Source organism: Protopterus annectens, chromosome 11.part0 (genome assembly GCF_019279795.1).
Source record: "Protopterus annectens isolate FY-2018-M chromosome 11.part0, PAN1.0, whole genome shotgun sequence".
Classification (NCBI taxonomy): Eukaryota; Metazoa; Chordata; order Ceratodontiformes; family Protopteridae; genus Protopterus; species Protopterus annectens.
In genome coordinates, this window is record NC_056745.1 from 555846332 (window position 1) to 555866648 (window position 20317).

Below are 20317 nucleotides of genomic sequence, written 5' to 3' on the forward strand. Positions count from 1 at the left end.
TATTTTTTAATTATTTCTCACTTACAAAAAGTTAATTTTATTTAAGTTAATGAAAGCTCTCTTTGATACAAAAGAAATAAAATACTGCTGCTAGTAAAGACCAATATTCTGAAAAGATTTTTCACTTTATCTACACAGGAGATGAGGTAAGAAGAAAAAGAGAGAAAGAAAGAGATATCTGTGTCTGAATTTGTTTGGGATGCTCCTAAAAGGTGAAACATTACTACAGAAGTTCAAATTCAACTTCAGGGTCAGTTCCCTTTGTTTGGGTAATAGAATGGTTCCATGCTGCTTCTCACTGTATGACCTCTAAACTCTCCTGTGTACAGTAACTAGGTAGGCAGTTCAGAAGTAGGAGATTTAATGGATGTTGATTAGAGATGATCTGTAGGTATGGAGTCATGATCTTTATATAGAATGTATTTTATAAGAGCAACAGAAACTGGTTAACAACAAGTGAGGAAGCATGATGGTGTTGGTGTGTGGTGCATAGGGACATGTTTTCTACTGTGACTAATAAATGCCTCTTCAAATGTTTGCAATGGACAGGTATGACATGCCTCTGAAATGAACATAACTGTTTTGATACATTTTAAAGTAACAGACCCATTACTGGTTTTCCAAAAGAAAGTTAGTGTTTTGAAGTTACTCTCCTGTACTTTATTATAGACTGTGTTATTGTGATGAGTACTGTTAGTTTGCCAAATAGTTCAGTCAAGGTTGAACAACTTTGTTTGTATGACAGGAAGGTTGAACAGCCTTGTACGGGAGGCAAGCAGGTTTCTGACAGAAGCTTTAATGGGGGTGTAAAGTTAATGCATCTACAAACAGGGTGCCACAATCCTTAAGTGATCAAACTATCCCTGTTGTTACCAGTTTTCATTGGAAATCCATTTGGTCTGCTGGGCTTAACTAATGATGATACAATGGACTGCTTAGAGATGGGTAAATAGAGAACAGAATAGTAAATGAATAAGTCTCCTCAGTGATGAGTAAATGTAGACTGCTTAGTAATGAATAAATAAAAAAGACTACTCAGGGATTCAGCAACTGAACAGCAATGGTCAATGATAAGTGAACGGATAAGACTGGACAGTGATGAATAAATGAATAAGACTCAGTGATAAGTGAACAGATAAGACTGATCAGTGATTAGTATATGAAAAGCACTCACACACACACGCACACACGCACACACACACACATGCGTACACACACACGCACACACACACACACACACACACACACACACACACACACACACACACACACACACACACACACTTGACTTGAGAATTAGTGATGGAGCATTTTGTAGTGCACTGACGTGTCATTCTGAAAGAGTAAGGGGGTGATCATACTAAATGATTATGTCTTCTAACCAAGGAAAACTCACATATATAGGTTTGTTGTGTAACTGAGGTCTATTATAAGCAAGAAATAAATGTCACTAGTTATATGAGGTAATATGTAAGATTATTCTACAAATGAGCATGCAAGGCAAGCCAGTCAATGGAAAAAGCCATAACACTAGCACAGGGAGAAGACAAAAGTGCCTTGTAAATGTCTTGTTTGTCATTTAGGATTACTGTACTATTAACAGAGTTATATAGTAAAATTGTTTCTTGTAGATTTGGTCAGTTTCTAGCAGCCAGTGACATACCAGACGTGGACTCAGCAAGACAAGAACCATCATACCTAAGTGGCTAGGAAATGTGGGTTGTGATGAGTCAAATCTGCACTACAAATCAATAATAAAATAAATGAAGGAAACCGGCTTAATAAATCTGGTGGTGTCTCAAGTAGCAGAGCAATACAATGAAAAGATGCACCAGAACCGAGTGACACACAATATCTAAGCTGTTTATTTTGCAAGTCAAAATTTCACAGTAAAATCTGCTTCATCAGGCATGAAAAAACAGATATCAAAAGTGATATACCAGAGAACTAAAAACTGATTTGTCAAACAATTAATCAAATACACTTTTATAGGTAAATTACAAACTTCTAAATTCAGGAAAAATTAGAAAAATATATAGAAAAAAATTGCAAAATGCATATGTATTATAAAAATACACATATGTTATAGAATTTTAAAAACATATGTAAAATTTTACATTTTGGAGCAGTTTACCCACTGGCACTGAATGAAACATATAGTTATAACCTGAATTAAAATATTTACAAAATCAGATTAAATGATTTTTATACTTTTTCCACATTTTGTTCACAATTTTATAACATAAGTGTATTTTTATAATACATATGCATTTTTTTCAGGAATGTTTTATTTTCCTTTCATGTTGTATATATATTAATTTGACAGATAAAAATTACAATGTTATTTAACGCAGTATACAATAAAACAGTCATTGAAAATGTACAGGAGCCATCAAGGAAATGAAAGACTCCTACAAACTATATACACTATATACAACAAGTGCTATCAAAAAGGAAGCAATTGATAAAAAAACAGATCCATACTACTGAGTTACAAAAAGGAGATAGTTTAGACTTATCACAAACATCTGTATAATGTCACCACTGGAGAGCACATTTAACTTTCTAGCTACTTGTAGTAGCTGGAGCAGAATATATTTACAGCCTGATTTAATCTTTTAATATATGCTGAAGGAGAAGATTTCAATATTGCTGATAATAGGAATGTTTATTCATATTCTTTGTTATAAGTTTATGTGAGGATACAGATTAAACAGCCATATTTCTGAAGCCTATCCAAAAAAGTTTAGAAGAAGTGTCCAACCAAGTTTGAGTAATTTATAGTTTAACTAAGGCAAAAAGAATAATTAATATATGCAGTTTTTGCTTTGCTAATTTATGGGTATTGATATTAAGAATGGCAAACTCCCAAGACAGCGTTGATTTTTCATAGCCCATTTTTTTCTAGTCTCACCTTCAGAGAACACCAAAGTTTATGCATGTATTTACAATTCCATATAATAAGTAGTAAATCAGCTTTGGGAAATGGGCAGCATGGGCATTGAGAAGAGAAATTTGAACTGAAAGTATTACATTTCACTGGTGTATAGTATGCATTATTATTGATCATTAATTGGGTAAAAATGAGATTTTTGAATGGAGTCAGCTTGAGACTGGATTCAATAGCTTGGGATTTCAGCTCATCCTTGAGTTCCTTATTCATTTTGTTCCAGTATTTAGAATATAACAGAGACAATTGGTATTTAATTGAGGTAATTAACTTATACACATTGGATGCCATCTTTTTTATAAGATAGAGTTTTAAGTAATGTTATGCAGGTCTTGATATCAGATTTGTTAACATCTGAGACTGTTTTCAAAGCAGATGAGAGCAATGTAATTGGCCTTAGTATTATGGTATAACTTTTATGTAAGCTGAGGGCTAATCTAACTTGTTCAATGGAGTTCTCTCTCTATTTGTGAATATCCCATAAACTGCAGTTTTTAATAAGTGGGTATTTTTCCAGGTTTGTTTTATTATTATTTAATTTAATATTTGGGTTCAGCTGAATAGGCTGTAACAAGATAAGGGTCTTGTTTAAGTTTAAAGTTTCTAGGAGATTCTGAAATACTTTGATTTTTATGTATCAGAAAGGGATGTAGTTTAAGCTTTCCACAGTTCTGTAATCTATGAAAGGGAAGAGCTTTTGGATTAATATTAGTCCCTTTAGCATATTCATACCAACTTTTAACTCAGAGAGGGGTCCATTCTTTGCTATTGGGCCTGAATTCTGAAATTTGAATAATTCTATTGGAACAAATTATGTCATAAAACAACTGGAAGTCTGGCAAGCCAAGATCCCCCCTTCCCTTTGGGCTATATGAGTTTTGAATAGCTGATTGTGGCCAACTTGGGATGCCAGAGAAATTGAGGCAGTTCCACATTAATTTTATGGAAAAAACTTTTTGGGAACAATTATATTTGACCCATTAAGTTGATATAATAATTTAGGTAGAATGTTCATTTTAATTATTGCAGCTTTAGACAGGTGTGATAGTTTCATTTGCCTCCATATGTGGATGTCCTGTAGAATATTTGTCCAGGTTTTATATAGGATAATGTGCCTCACAGATTGATAGTTATGTTTAAAAGTTATTCCTAAATATTTAAATGAATATTCTATCACAATGGCAGATTCTGAGAAATAAGTTTCTTTATGACTTGAAGGGTTTATTGGAAAATTAAGAGATTTAGATTGATTTACTCATAGTTAGAAATTTTAGAGAATTTCTCAACTCAGGCTAAGATTTTATTTAAGTCTGTATTTGGAAGTTCAAAATCGATATTCAGATAAGGTTACTTTATTGTTCAAAAGTTTAGGGATATGATAAAATACTTTTTAGACTATATACAAAATAGGAGCTCAATATATAAATTAAAAAGGTAAGGAGATAGGGGGCAGCCCTGCCTGGTCCCATTTAAAATCCTAATAGGATTTGTGGCTATTTTATTTTTAATATATATATATATATATATATATATATATATATATATATATATATATATATATATGGTTCCCTATCAGAAGCCTGAAACACTATAAGCCTGAAAATCAAAATCCTGAAAACTATAGACTGAAAGTTCAAAATCCTGAAAGACCAAAATCCTGAAACTCAAAATCCTGAAAACACAAAATGGACATACTGACGTCATTGTGGCTTTGCTATTGTTAGCCCTGTGGTGTTGGGTCATGCGTTGGGTTCAGGTAAGTGTGCGGTTGGTTTTATGTTAGGGTTAGGGGCGGTTTAAGTGAGTTAGGGTTAGGGCGCAGGTTAGGCATGTATGCAATAGTGACAAATATTGGGGTTAGGGGCAGTTTAAGTGAGTTCGGGTTAGGGCACGGGTCAGGTGAGTGTGCGATAGTGACGGACCTTAGGGTTAGGGTTAGGGTCAGGGTCAGTTGGTAGATATTAGTGTCTTTATAGTGACATATTAACATTATTTGTGTTTTCAGGATTTTGAGTTTCAGGATTTTGGTCTTTCAGGATTTTGAACTTTCAGTCTATAGTTTTCAGGATTTTGATTTTCAGGCTTATAGTGTTTCAGGCTTCTGATAGGGAACCATATATATATATATATATATATATATATATATATATATATATATATATATGAATTATTATAGATTATCTTTATCATATCAATAAACTCCCTTGGAATATTATAGTAAGGTAGTATTACAAATAGAAAATTTAAATCAACTTTATCAAATGCTTTGCACGCATCCGATACAAGACCGTACCTTGGATTTGTGTCATGTTTAAGGAGGTGAATCATTGAATCTAGTGCCAAAGTATTGTCCCAAATCTGCCTATTATTCATAAAGCCAGATTGTTCAGATGATATAATCTTAAGCAGAACCTTTTTATGTCTTTCTGCTAACAATGTGGACATCATTTTTATATCTACATTAATCAAAGAAAATGGCTTGTAGTTGAGCAGATTAGATTTATTGGTGTTATGTTTTGGAATACAAATTGTTTTTGAGTTATTTAGGTAGAGATCAGTAATACCATGCTGTCTCATATAATTGTAAATTTCCAGGAGGATGTTTGATAACTTCTGGATGAAGGTCTTGTAAAAGTCTGCTGAATATATGCATTTTGCTATTTTTTCTATATATTTTTTCTACATTTCTTCTGCTTTTAGGAGTTTGTAATTGTCCTATAAAAATGTATTTGATTAATTGTTTGACCAATCATTTTTTAGTTCTCTGTACCTTTTTCACGTCACTTTTGATGTCTATTTTTTTCACGCCTAATGAAGCAGCTTTTACTATGAAAGTTTGACTTGCGAAATAAACAGCTTGGATATTCAATGTTACTCATGGTTCTGGTGCATCTTTCCATTTTATTTTACTAGAAATCAATAAGGCAGCAAATTTTAAACCCATGCTTGGAGCCAGAACATAGGTCCTAAGTGAGCTTTATGAGAGTCAAGCATCTCATAGTTCTGCAGCTTTTCTGTATATAAGTTAGGCAGTGCAGAAATAAAGAAAAAGCTATGGCTAAAATGAGTCCATGTGATCAGTCCACCTCACGACAACATAAACAACTAAGTAAATGGAGCTTAACTGTTTGTGGCAGCTACTAACTAGGAGTGTGGCTATAAGAGCAGCAGTATGAAGACACTGTCCAAAATGTAGCTAGGTGAATGAACTGAAAGCTCCTTCTTTGGTAGTAAAATGACCACTTCTCTGGCATGGTAGCTTTTTACCTTTTCAAATGCTGAGGTAGGGCTACAGAGCTTTAGGCTGGCACTGACTATGCATCTGAGACAGAGCAAGGGGCTGCTTGCCTAAAAAGTCATGGATTATAAATGGTCAGTATCACTCTTAAGGAGACAGGTTAGAGATAAGTATTATCGAATTAGACCATCAATAAGCCTATCAGCTCAGCTAGGAAATAAATGGAGGAAACGGGTTCTGTGAAAAAGAACAATAAAGAAAAATACATACTGAAAACATAAAAGGGTTTCAGGGCAAACACAGTGCAGCTTATTCAGAAAGTAAGGCATAATGCCTTTACAAGTAAAGCAAAAAGAGAACGAGACAACATGTAGTAATAATAAGTACAATAAAGACGAACAAAAGTGAAGTACATTCCTGGGTTTGATTGAATATTAGGAAAGGCATGGTTTTCATCTTTAATTAAAAAAAAAAAAAAAAAAAAAAAATATTTTTTTTTTTTTTATAATGTTTTATAAAAGTATAATTAAATAGTGTTCCAGCTGAACATAGTGGGGAAAACAGAGCAAGGGGAAAAAAGCATGGGATAAGACTATAGAAAAGTATGGCATTCCTGTAGTCCCTCACTCATGTCGACTAGTCCCCTTAAATTACAGAATTAGTATTCAGTAAGTTCTAGAGAGTTAATTCACCTCATACAGCTGGCAAAATTACTTTCAAATGAAGTTTGGACTTCTTCAGCGACCTGTCTTGCTACCTTTGCATTTTAGTGGACTACATGATTCCTTTTTTGATATAATAAGATAGCACAGGATGAATTGTCACTTGCTTTTTTGATGGTACCCATTCATCATTTAATGCTACCTTGAGTGAGGCTCTCTTTAAGAATTATGTTTTTGAGTCTTGGATATAATGAGATAAACTAGTTCAAAATGTCATTTAGACAGGTTACTATATAAAGATTATTTACTTCCTTAATCTACCTGTTTACTAAGCTGGGATGATATAGAGCTGAGAGGCATCCTGTTTTTTATTTCCCTCATATTTTGTAAGATTACATTGAATGAGCATCTCTCAGTGCATATTAAAATATGCTTTTTTATGTTAGAAATAGTTTATGAATGAAACATTTGCATAGTACTGCAGTGATTTTGCTGTAGGAATGCATGCTGGTATCTTGCCCTTGGCCTCAGTGCATTTGGTCAGCATCCTGTGTATCTTTTCCCAATGTGGCTGTCAAGATGGCAGTGGACAGCCTCAGATCTGATCCTATTTTCTATTTCTCTGCTTGATCACGTAGCCTCCAGTAAGAACAGGATCATTTCCTAGGTACGCAATGCACTATGTGCTGTTGGACAGCGTTGCATAAAATGCCTTACCCAACACCAGACTAAAAATCTCCATTCGTCCAATGAAGGGCTTTAAGAAGTCCTTAGGTCTCTTTCACTCTTTGTAGAGTTGAGGAGTTTTTGTATTATTGGTGAAGTTTTGTATTATTGGTGCAACTCCCCACCATACTGGCTTATGGAGAATTCTGTGTGCACGTCCTTCAGGGCACCAGCTGTATGAGTTGAATATTGTTTTCTAGCTTTTAACATGTTAACTTTAATACTAGCTTTATCATTTTAATGGCGTTTAACTTTCATATGGTACCTTAACAAATAAGGGAACCTTGCAAATAAAACGTTGATGTGCTGATTGATTTAACTATGAAAAACCATGGCTACATGGCAGTGAGCATTGTTTTTACTGGAAATGATTTTATATTTCGGGTTATTCTGTGGCATGACTTCTCATCCTCAAGGACATTGAAATTGGTAAATATAAAGTTAAAGACTGCACTGCTTAATTATCGTTATGTATGTTCCACAAAATTGAGAAATGAAATGAAATCTGATGCAATTAAGCTATTTCAGTTGCTGTATATTTTATCATGATGTTAACGTATATCTTTTACAGGTTTGGTATTGGATAACAGTACTAAAGATACAAGGTTCTCATTTACTAATCTGGAAGCATTTACAACATATGGAGTCTCCATCAGTGCTGAGACAATTGAAGGAGCTGGACCAAAATCCAACATTACTGTTGTTACTCTTGCAGATGGTATGGTATGGTATGGACTATGGTCCATGTTGTTGCATTTATAATTAATGATTATTCAATCACTAACTGACCGAAACTCTAAAATAAATAAATAAGCCAAAAAGTGCAGGCTTTGCATCTAAAATGCAATATTTCAATATTTATAACCTTTGTTTTTCTGAAATATATATTGTATTCTCATACTGATAGTCAGTTCAAAGGAGGTAGCCTCTTTAGTGAGTTGCTTTGTTTTTACTAAATATGTATAAATTCCAGAGTCTGTGCATACTTTTTCTACTTAGAAACAGTGCTCACTTTTAGATCTGCAAAATGCAGGAAACTGGACTTATGACAGTTATTTTATTTGTAATAATTTGTCCTATACTCCCCAAAGCACTGCAAGACATTATTTTAAGGGGCATAGGAGATGACTTGGTTGCCTATATCGCTTTGGATTGTAAATGTATGGCTATAATTGATGAAGGGCAAAGAAATATTGAGAATATTGCAGATGCAAAAAGGATGTGATACAGCAAATGAAAAGTGTCAAAATCTTAGTTACAAAAAAGTTTTTTTTGTACATGAAATGTACCAGCAAATACTTAATGTGATGGCTTAATGGAACTGCTTTAATATAAAACGAAAGTAAGTTAATACACTGAAAATTGCAGAATTCTCATTATATAAAGACAGTATTAGAATACTGGTATTATTCTTAGGGTCTATGCAAATTCTTAGGCTCACTCCACCCCATAGCCCCACCCTCATCCCCACTGACTGGCACCTGCTCGTTGAACAATCCCATACTAAGGGATGGCTGTACAGTTAATGCACACATACCCTGTGCCACAGTAAAATGCTTTGTTGAGGGTATCTTGAAAGTGAGGTGAAATGAATTAAAATGTTTTGTAAAGAACAGATTAAAATTAAGAAAGCTGTTAGACATGAATATGCAACAGACTGAAGCATTAATGATAAGCAGTTAAAGACTAAACTCAGAGTTATTAAATGCCTTCAAAAATAATTATGGGAGGGAGCAAATATCTACTTAGGATTATGGCAATCAAGATGTTTGAGGGACGATGCTTTGCAAGCATGATAATTACATCTGGCAGCCTGTGAACTTTCAGCACAAGCAAAGTCTATGCTGTTGTGTTAAGTAATTCATGTTCTACGACAGAGATTCACTGAGTCCCTGTGTGTACTCTATAGGTTTATAGGTAAGTACTCTACCACCTTAGTCATCTAGAGGCAAAACACAAAATAACAGACAGGTTATTAAGTGATGTATTGTTAGTTCCTCAGGTTTACAAGATTACTTAAATGACTATGCGATAATGTATGCAATGTATGCAAAAGAAGACCAAATGATTTACATGCTGATGCTCTGAACACTGCTAAAGGCATTTTTTTGTTTGTTTTTGTATTTTGTCCCCACTGTTAACCATCAATTTGCTTACAGCTAATCAACTCAGTCATCCCCCATCACAATGGTGAGAGTTTACTGGAAGGAACAGTCATCTAGATAGCAATTGGAGGTGATTTGCAATTTTCTGTTTTCTGTCTGACCCTAACAAGTATGTACATGGCTAAGGTCTATAGATAGACGTGCAGTGGGCCATCTGTGGAGGAAGCTGTTCTGAGAGGTCTTGCCCCCGTCCTTGTCACAGAATGAGTTGTGGTTGCTTCAGTCTCCACCGGGGAGTTCAGACAGGAAAAGCAAGTGACCACAATACTTCATTTCTCCCACTGACCGTCTCTTCTCCAGTGCAATAGCCTCTAATTAAACCCCTTTTTACCAAGTCATAGTTAGGACTTCATTTCTCTGTGCCACCAAGCCAAAAGCAGTAAATGTTTAAACAAACAGTATCATGTTACATCTCATTTTAGAAGCAAACTAATTTACATATTTGAAGAAGACGTTTTACTGTGGATACCAAACAATAATATAAAAATGATAAATTTACAATAAATTACAAAGGGCAGTATGACAAAATAAAATGGAAGTTTAATAATGCTGTAATGACATCTGCCTTCCAAGGCATTACACACAAACAGACATAAAAGTAAATGAAAAAAAAATAGATGCCTTGTCTCACTTCCTGAAAAGCAATAGTGAAGATGCTAAGACTACTGTTAAACTTGATTTTTTTGTCATATTTCTTTGTAGTTTAATTATATTTTACAATAAATAGTAGGTATTTTATCCTGTTTCATTACTTTTGCTATTCATTATACTGATTGCTGTACTTAGAAATCCATATGTAATGTGATTCTGCATCAAACTTTGACAAAGTATGTTACTTCAGAAGATTATATTTCAACTTAAAACATTGGATTTAAGAGTTTCCAAGCCTGAGGAAGTGTCACCGCATCTACCTACTTTCTTTCTGGGCCATATTTATGCATAACGCTTTCAGAGTAGGGACACAGATTCTTCTGCAGTCAGCCAATGACACTCTAGTAACTCTTCTCTTCATAGCTCTTGTGACAGGTATCATAGCTCTTGTGACAGGTATCTGATATTTTGATATAAAGAGCACATCTGTATACCTCTTTGGCCATTTATTTGGAAACCTCTGAAAGCAATGTCTTGGACAAAATGTTCATGTGGAGGCAAAACACAAAATATCAGAACATAATTGTTAAGTGATGTATTTTTGGTTCCTCAAGTTTAAAAGATTATGTGTATCCTCTTTCTTCTCTACACAGTTATCTGAAATTTGAAGTGTGATCCTAGCAGCACATGTTTACTAAAAAACAATGACATATGGTTGCTTCCCATTATAACTTTGGCAGATTTTCACCCTGTCTTCTTCCTCCAAGGTAGGCAGAGTTTATCCGGAGCTTTAGAAAGGCTTTCCAAAAGCCTTAAGATGGCTGTTGTTTCCATTTTCTGATTGTTAGACCACTCGAATGCTGAGGTTTCCTGCAGAACATTGGTTAACGCTCACATGCAGAGCTGCAGATTAATGCAGTAATCCTGTGATATAGCTAATGGTAGTTAGCCATGCGCCATCCCCTGGACATGCCAGCAGCTCCTGATTCATGCTGCTGAGCAGTTAGGAGAGTCATTGTGCTATGTAAACTTCTACCATTGGAGGAAAAAGCAAACACTATCACAGGACTGTAATCATCACGTCACTCTCTTGGAAGTGTCTCAGTGCAGGTACTTTAAATGAACACATGGAGATGAGGGCAGGTGTTTGTGAATGTGTGTGTGTGTGTGTGTGTGTGTGTGTGTGTGTGTGTGTGTGTGTGTGTGTGTGTGTGTGTGTGTGTGTGTGTGTGTGTCTGCCTATATGTACGTGGCCGTCTGAGTGGTTGCACGGTGAAGCTGGATGGGGCAGTGTGAGTCTGGATATGTGTGTGTTTATTTGTCCGTCTGCATTTAGTTAAAGTATGCATGTAGGTGAATGGATAAGTGTGACTGGGAGTGTAATTGCTTGTGGGGGGGTTGTTTGTTCATAGGTGGATGTGTGTATGTATGTGTACTGGGGTGCCTTTGCCAGTCAGATGCAATGGCCATCATGGAAAACACTTTGTCTGTCAGTCTACAATCCATTAATAGTTGAACAGATGACAGACCACACTTTGCAGTATGCTAAATACAGTCATAACAATAACTGTTCACACAGTTTTTTCATCAAATGTTTCACAATCTTTCCTGCCTCCTTGACTTGACTATTTCACCATGTGTAGTTAAGATGATATATACTGAAATTCCAATTTCTCTAAGAAAGAGGATCATTGTCTGCTACAACGGTGTCTAGAATGACATTGTTTTTAGAGCATAGTTTCATTGCATTCATTATATCATTATTGGCAGTAAATGTTTATTATTACAGTATTTGTGACCAACTAGAAACCAGATCATGAACATTTTATTAAAATAACATCTCCATGCACTACAATGTTTCTAGAACCCCAGAAAACATTGAAAGGAGTGAAAAAATAATATAAATGTATCAGTATATTTAAATAATTATTAATAGTTAGAAATCTCAATGATTCACAACTTATATTTTCTGAATGATAAGAAGTTTGACACTTTAATGTCTGTCAGGCACAGCATACATTAAAGTTTTTCATACAATGACTGCTCACTGCTGTTCAGAAATGAGCACACTGAATGGACATCCCAACCAGTGTGCCCATTGTAAATCGAGCATATACCAATAGAAAAAATGTCAGGCCGCTGAAGTACTATTGAGTGGCCAGACTTTCTAATGGCATATGCTGGGGAGAAAGCAAAATACAAAAAAATCAGGTATGTTCTGCAAAACAAAAGAAACAGAAATATACCTGACTGACTTTCCATCTATTTCTCCACTGTCCCTCATACAAATCCTGACTTTTTAAACATTTTCAAAAAACAACAAAAAAACAAAAAAAAAAAAAAAACAAAACAAAAAACAGATTCTTTTCTTGTGAAGAAGTATAGTGATGTACTGAGCAAGCATCCCATAGGCATGTGCAGTACATCAGCCTATTATAGAAGAGGGAAGAACACTGAAGTACCATTATACAGAGACATTATTTAAGAAAGATAAGCAAATTCTTTCTTAAATAATGTAATTGTATAAAAGTAATAATTGCAATAATCCATTCCCATTTGTGGGTATATCAGGATTTACGTGAGGCTGGCTTTAATCACTCTGGCTTCACCCTCATAATGAAACCGCACCAGCTGTGGGTAAATCCTGATATACCCATGCAGAGACGTGGATTATTATATCGGCCGTGGGTAAATCCTGATATACACATGCACAATCATTGATTATTGCTGAAATAATTCATATTGTTTAGAAAATGCATGTTGTGATTTCAGACATTAGTGTCATACATTTAGAAAATGCATGTAAATCATCAAGGATTACAGCAAGTCACTCATGCCAGACATTAAAGTGTCATACTTTTCATCATTTAGAAAACACATGCTGTAAATTACTAAGGATTACAGCCAGCAATGTCAGGCATTAACATTTCAAATACAGTCTTTTGCTCCATTAACTTTTTCAGTGAATTAGGAAATTTTTAAAAGAAAATATATCATAACTACATAATTTATCCCAAATGTTATTCCTAGAAAAGGACACTTTGTACACTGTCTCCTAATTCTATTACCTATTCCATACTTCTCCATAATATCCCACAGATCCTTAAGTACCAAATACCTTTCTAATATCACATACCATATGTTTCACATCCTGCCCTTAACTTATAACATTGTCCACTGTTTCTCTCACAGCCAGTACCAAATATTATTTACATCCCTTTCCTTTTATACCATATATACATTCTTCCATAATATCCCCATCCTTCCTTCCATTCTCCTTTGTATTATTCCCATAAAAATGTAATCTGTTATTTAATGTGATGAGTCTCCATTTTTTATTCAATTCTTCTCATCTTTCTTCCCTATGAATTTTAATATCCCACTACATATCTCTTCATAAACAAACCTCTCCTTCAAATATTCATTCAGTACATTTTCAAAAAGCTATTTTGCTAGTCTTCTAATCTGTGAGGGCATCGTGTTTATTTCTGTATTGTTTTTGTAAGTAACCTTTGTGGATATGCCACTTGTTGCATGTGTTTCATCAGGTACATACCAAAGGAGGCAATATACTCTATGATGGGTCTGATGAGGGATGACTACAGTGGTATGATGACCTCTCTGGACCTAGATGTAATGCCCTTACCTGTAAGATGAGCAACACAGAAGGATTGTCTTGCTTCCTTGGATACATGTTGGTTGAAGCCTAGGTTACTATCTAGATGAGTTCCCAGATCCCTAACTAGTGAATCAACTTTTAGTGGTGTTTTTTGATGAAGTAGATACCCAGGGTGACCAGCTTCCTAAAAGGTACTGTAATGCATTTCTTGGTGAATATTTCCTGATCTGACAAAGTCTATAAGATAAAAGCTCTAATCCAAATAAAGCATCTTAAAGGAATACTGACTCAAGGTGACTTTTTTTAAGATTTGAAGAGATTTAATACAAATACTTTGGAACTTCCAGATAAAAGTTAAGGTTCACTCTTCTACCTGAACCCCATCCTGTTCTCGGGTTACTCCCCTACCATTTGTAACAATGACTATGGGTACCATAGTACTGTACACCTGCTGAGGAATACAGGTCACTGAGGCTTGTTTGATTATGCTTGTGTTTGGGCTTTTAGTATTTTGATGTGAAGCTTATAAAGCAGGCTACATGCATGCAAGGCAAAAAGAGCACTTGTTGTCATGTGGAGAATTATTGCATTTTTATTGAGTTCATCCAAAGTTGTAAATATAGTCGAGCAAATGAAAGCTGGTAAGGAGATAATTAATTAATTACTTTTGTTTAGACGTCTGTTGGAGATCGTTTATTAATGTGATATGAAGCAGGAGAATGCCTACAACTACTGCATGATTTTGGAGCTGTAAGTTGTTCTTTTGTTTGCAGTCTCAAAATTCTGCTTCAAGAAGTCATCACCATTGTCAAAATGGAAGTCTAGCACAGCTTGAAATTTGCTACATTTTGCTGTTGTAACAGTGCTTCCCCTTCATACTTGGATGCACAGCGCATGTTAAATAAGTAAACCATGACAATGTGACTAACGCATTTGAGCTATAAACTGGACATCTCCCAGGTTAGACACTGGGGGGAGGGGTTAAATGAAAGGGAAAGGGTGGCCAACAGTCTTTGTGTGTTTCTTCAGTAGGACAGTGTAGGCATTATTAGATGTTATTAACAACTTCAATAGAGAACTACTTTTTGCATCAGATCAAAACAATGAATTTGTCAAAGGTTACAACAGCCAGGATCATGCAATACTTCCAGCCATCAGAGAATTCTCTGAAAAGGTACACAGATTTTTATGCATATCTGTAGGATGCAACTACTACAGGCATCAAAACCCATATAAACAAATGGCAGAAAGAGAATCACATTATTATAGGTTTCTGAGGTAATCATCTAGTGCTCCCTGCAGATTTAGTACTCCTGCATCAAATGTCTGGGTAATAAACTTAGTATGCAGTTATAACAGCAGCAAGAACTTATAAGTCAGAAAAGTTATATATCAGAGTGTGCATAAACTCATTGGTGGTACAGGCTAGCTTACTGATGCTGCTGGGTCTTGAATAATAGAATACGATCTGCAGATGCAGCTCTTTTATGGGATGCTTTACACTGCTGCTTACAGGTAAAGGGGGAATGTAGTGACTTTAAGGGGTGACTGCACAGAATAATAGTTGTCGTTATTCTGCATAACTTACATCTCTCAATTCTGCCAGATATTTCCTAGAAGAAAGTCAAAAGGAAGTGTATATCTCTCTACAGCAACCAATGTGCAGAAACAGATGCTAACAACAGGCCACAACTGGAACAGCCATCAAACGGTGTCCTTGTATCTACATATACACTTAAGATTTATCAACATGACGTTGCTAGTTCTTTAAGCAGCAAGGTGATGGATCAAGAAAAACTTGCATCACTGATGGCTGACTACTCCAGGAGTAATTGACAAATTGCTGACTACCATGTTTGCTGAACCAAAACACTACTTTGAGCCCCTGTGGATTGTTACTTACCATGGACTGGTATACAGTGCCTCACTTGATGCAGCATTCTGCTTGCCTTGTGTGCTGTTTGATATCATTACTACAAATCAGAAAAGAAGTGCATGTGCAAAAACAAGATACAGCAACAAGAGAAAGACAATGTCTGCCTTTGATGCCCATTTTTTAAACAAACTGTATGGTACCAATCCTAACTATGTTGGAACAGGCATGAAATGCATGAGAACATGAAGATGAATGTGTTGTGGTTAGGTACAGCCAAAGACTATTATAGAGAATAGAGAGTAGTAAATTCTGTCCACAAGGATAGCATGTAAATGGTTGATAATTCTTTTGTAGAGCTAAAATGCTATTAAATACTTCATATAAATTAATATACAGCTCCCAAATATTAATATTCTGAGAAAACACAAGGTATACTGAATAAACAAACACAAATGTCTGTTTGTGTGCATGTACTTATTTCTTTCTTGTGATATAAAGTCTTCCCCTTTAAATCAGTAGAATAGAACTGAAGGATTATGAATAAGGGATTATTTTAGGTATGAATAAAGGTGATGTGGTGAATGACAGAAACATGTCTTTAAAAAGTCAAAGTCAAAAGTCAAAACAAACTTTATTGTCATTTAGAACTACACACGTGTAGCCTGAATGAAATTTCGTGCATCAGCTCAATTCTTGACATTACAAAGGAAAGTGAAACAACACTTACAAGTAGAGGAATAAACATAACTAACAAATACAATACTACTCCCAATATATGCAGAAAGAGTAGAGACATTTACCAAACTCATATATGAAAAAAAATACTGTCCTGAGTTAAATTAACTACCTTATTTAAAGTAATACAAAACACAGTACAGACTTGAAATGCCTAAGTTATTTGTTTAATATTGCACTTGAGTGAGTTAAATAATACTCACTATGGATATAAATAAATATTGCACTTACTTGGAATATATGTAAGTATATATTGCACAAATAAATAAAAATTGACTTATGTGTCCAGACCCCAGAGAATAGTGCCTGACTTGAGAAGTCTAATCAGTGGGGGGTAGAAACTGTTACTGAATCTTGTAGTCCTCTAGTGGATGCTGTGATGTCTCCTGCCAATGCCAGATGGTTAAACAGTCCATGTGAAGGATGCATGTTGTCCTGTATTATTTTGGTGGCCTTCTGGATGCTTCTTGCAGAATAAAGATGTTGTATAGATGGAAGACTGGAACCCATTACCTTCTCTGTGACCCTCACCACTCTTTGTAACGCCTTCCTTTCTGTAACTGGGCAGCTTCCAAACCACACTGTGAAGTTACAGGTGACGATGCTCTCTGTTGCATCGCTATAGAGGTTGGAGAGAATATGAGGAGGAAGCTTAGCTTTTTTCAGCCTTCTTAAAACGTGGAGGTGTTGGTGCACTTTCTTGACCAGTTGGCTGGTGTTTCCTGACCACAAGAGACCCTCTGATATGTGTACACCCAGGAATTTCATACTCTTAACCCTCTCCACATTCTCACCATTGATCCTGAGACTGGGTGGTTTGTTCTCCTTTGTTTTGAAGTCAATGATGATCTCTTTGGTCTTGCTTACATTCAGGTCAAGGTTGTTCCCCTCACACCAACTGATCAGAGATGTGACCTCCTCTCTGTATGCCCTTTCATCTTCCTTGTGATGAGCCCTCACGACTGTGGTGTCATCAGCAAACTTGATGAAATGTTTGGACTCAGCAAGGAAAAAGAAGATTAACATCTTACTAAAGAAGATTCAGATTTTGGTTCACTATTACTAAAGAAGATTCAGATTTTGGTTCACTATTACTAAAGAAGATTCAGATTTTGGTTCACTATTACTAAAGAAGATTCAGATTTTGGTTCACTATTACTAAAGAAGATTCAGATTTTGGTTCACTATTACTAAAGAAGATTTAGATTTTGGTTCACTATTACTAAACAAGCTTCAGATTTTGGTTCACAATCAGCTTAATTGCTTTCTTTGAGTTTCTGTGATTATGTTGCAATTAAGATTTTTATGAGGTTAAGTAAAATTATTTTTCATTCTCTCAGCCTGAGTTACAATGTATTTGCATTATATATCAAATGTTATGAGAAATGTATAACACATTATTATGGTATTATTTTCTGACTTGATAGTTTGATCATGTTTGAAAAAGGTCCCTTGACTATCCACTTACCTAATTATCAAATGAAAAATAAATAAATAAAATATATGTAGGGATTATAACTAATTTGCAGGTATAGTTGACTCAGATTACTATCATTCATTTCAAAATCCTAATTGAAATGTATTAACTGAACATCTCCAATAAATATTTCATTTAATATTAAAACATGGGATGAAAAATATGCAACATACACATTTTCCTCATATTGGAGAAAAGATAATTGTATATTCATGCACAATGTTGCTGGACAATACAGTTATATCAGGTATGTATGAGAAAAAGATAGGTGAGTATTAACTGACTCTTAGATTAACTGAATATTAAGATCTACCTTTAAAGGTTTGTACCTCTATATCCTTCCTTACTATATCCTAGCTTTCTTGACTGTGCCCCCTTTTTTGTTCATAAGATGGAAGAGTAGATAACTTATAAAATAGGATATGGGGTGAACTATATGTTGAGCAACCTTAAGAGCAAGAGGCAGCCTCATTTACAGGGGCTGCAATTTCTTGAGGAAGTGTGGTTATCTACATTTATATAAGAAAGAAGGGGGTCATGTACATTTATATAAGAACGAGGGGGTGGAAAGGACAAGAAAGAAAAAGAAGGAGAAGGGAAGAATGGAAAAGAAGTAGAACTGTGGCAGCTGAAGAAAGAAGGAATGAAGGAGGAGGAATGTTTGGAAATGTGACAGAACTGTGGCAGCTGAAGAAAGAAGGAATGAAGGAGGGTGAATGTTTGGAAATGTGACAGAACTGTGGCAGCTGAAGAAAGAAGGAATGAAGGAGGGGGAATGTTTGGAAATGTGACAGAACTGTGGGAGCTGGTTAATTTACATAATATAATGGTAGCTGGCATGGGTGGGGTGAATGCTTATCTTAGACTGACAATTGCATGAAAATATCTATTTCTCTTTTAAAAACAGCATATTATATTCTCTAATGGTAACTCCACTGTTAGCATTTAGGGAGAACTAGTAGTGAAGCATTAATCCTAATTAATGTTTAACTGTGATTGACATTTAAAATATTTACTAATGTTTAGACTATTTATCAGACTTCGTGTGCACCCCCCTTATTAACTAGTACCTATCCTTAAATATCTTAATATCATTATGACTGAGAAAGGAAGGAGGAAATATCTGCAGTAATCAAAAATTAAGTAATTTGTTCTGAAAGGCAAAGGAGGAAGCATACTGAAGCCTCTAGTTTCACTAATATTCTTATTGATATTGTACATACACAGGAAGTAATTGAGATAAAAGCTAATGTATAAGCCAAAATGCAACTAAAGGAAGTATCTCAAAAGGTCTCCCTAAAAGAAATAAAACCTACATGTTGTTTAGGCACCAAAAGGGATGAAGTATTCACTAATATAAACTGGCACCATGCCTAAATGAGCTACAAGTTAAAGAAAACATTAATTAACACTATAGGATTATGCAAACTAATGAAAGGAGCATGTGATAATGTAAAAACTGTTGTGACTGCAGAATAAAATTGAGCCATGGTGATACTTCTACTTGGGACATCTGAGGATTCTGTAATTGACAAGCAAACCCGACAGTCTTATATAAATTATATGATATGAAATATCATATGAAATGTCAAGATAAAAAATGAAACCTATGGTTTGTTGGTTTGTTGGATAAAATTATGTTTAATGTGACAGCATTAAAGTGCAACAGCTCTATAAAAGACCTAATTCTGACTCCATTAATACGAGTTAAACTGGTTGAAATGGACCATAACAAATGAAGAGTTCTACACAATATGGCGGTGCAGCGGTTAATGTTGTCGCCTCACAGCAAGAGGTTCTCTGGTTCGATTTTCGGCTGGGGTACCTTCTGTGTGGAGTTTGCATGTCCTCCCTGTGTTCGCGTGGGTTTCCTCTGGGTACTCCGGTTTCCTCCCATATTCCAAAGACATGCATCTGGAGCATTTCTCCCCGGGCCTCCGCTGAAAACAGGCTCTGTGGAACCTAGTCGGACTTTCCCAGTCAACAAATGTAAAATAAAATAAAAATATAATGATTGCTTTGCTTTGTTTGCTATCTCGAAATAGAACAGTCCTTTTATTTATTTGTTAGCCTAGTAAAACCTCTAAACTCAAGTGTCTGTTTCCAGAGTGAGCTGGGAACATTGTTTGGTCACGTGACTAGTCAGTGTCACACAGTAGGCAAATGGAAGTGAAAAGAATCAAATAGAGACTGTGGGGTGAAGCTTATTAGTAGCCTGTAGGTTAGTCTTCTGTGTTACACTACTACAAGTTACAGTCCCACATTTCAACCTATGAAG

The 20317-nt window shown here is 35.2% G+C and overlaps 1 protein-coding gene across 1 annotated transcript in view; it reads left to right on the forward strand.

Annotated features, from left to right (window-relative positions):
* The window catches only part of PTPRQ (protein tyrosine phosphatase receptor type Q), a 4272575-nt gene that overhangs the window by 897635 nt on the left and 3354623 nt on the right, over positions 1-20317 (forward strand). Inside the window, exon 8 of the mRNA XM_044087226.1 lies at positions 8148-8294. Coding sequence (XP_043943161.1) covers positions 8148-8294 — 147 coding nt within the window. The remainder of the gene's footprint in view (positions 1-8147; positions 8295-20317) is intronic.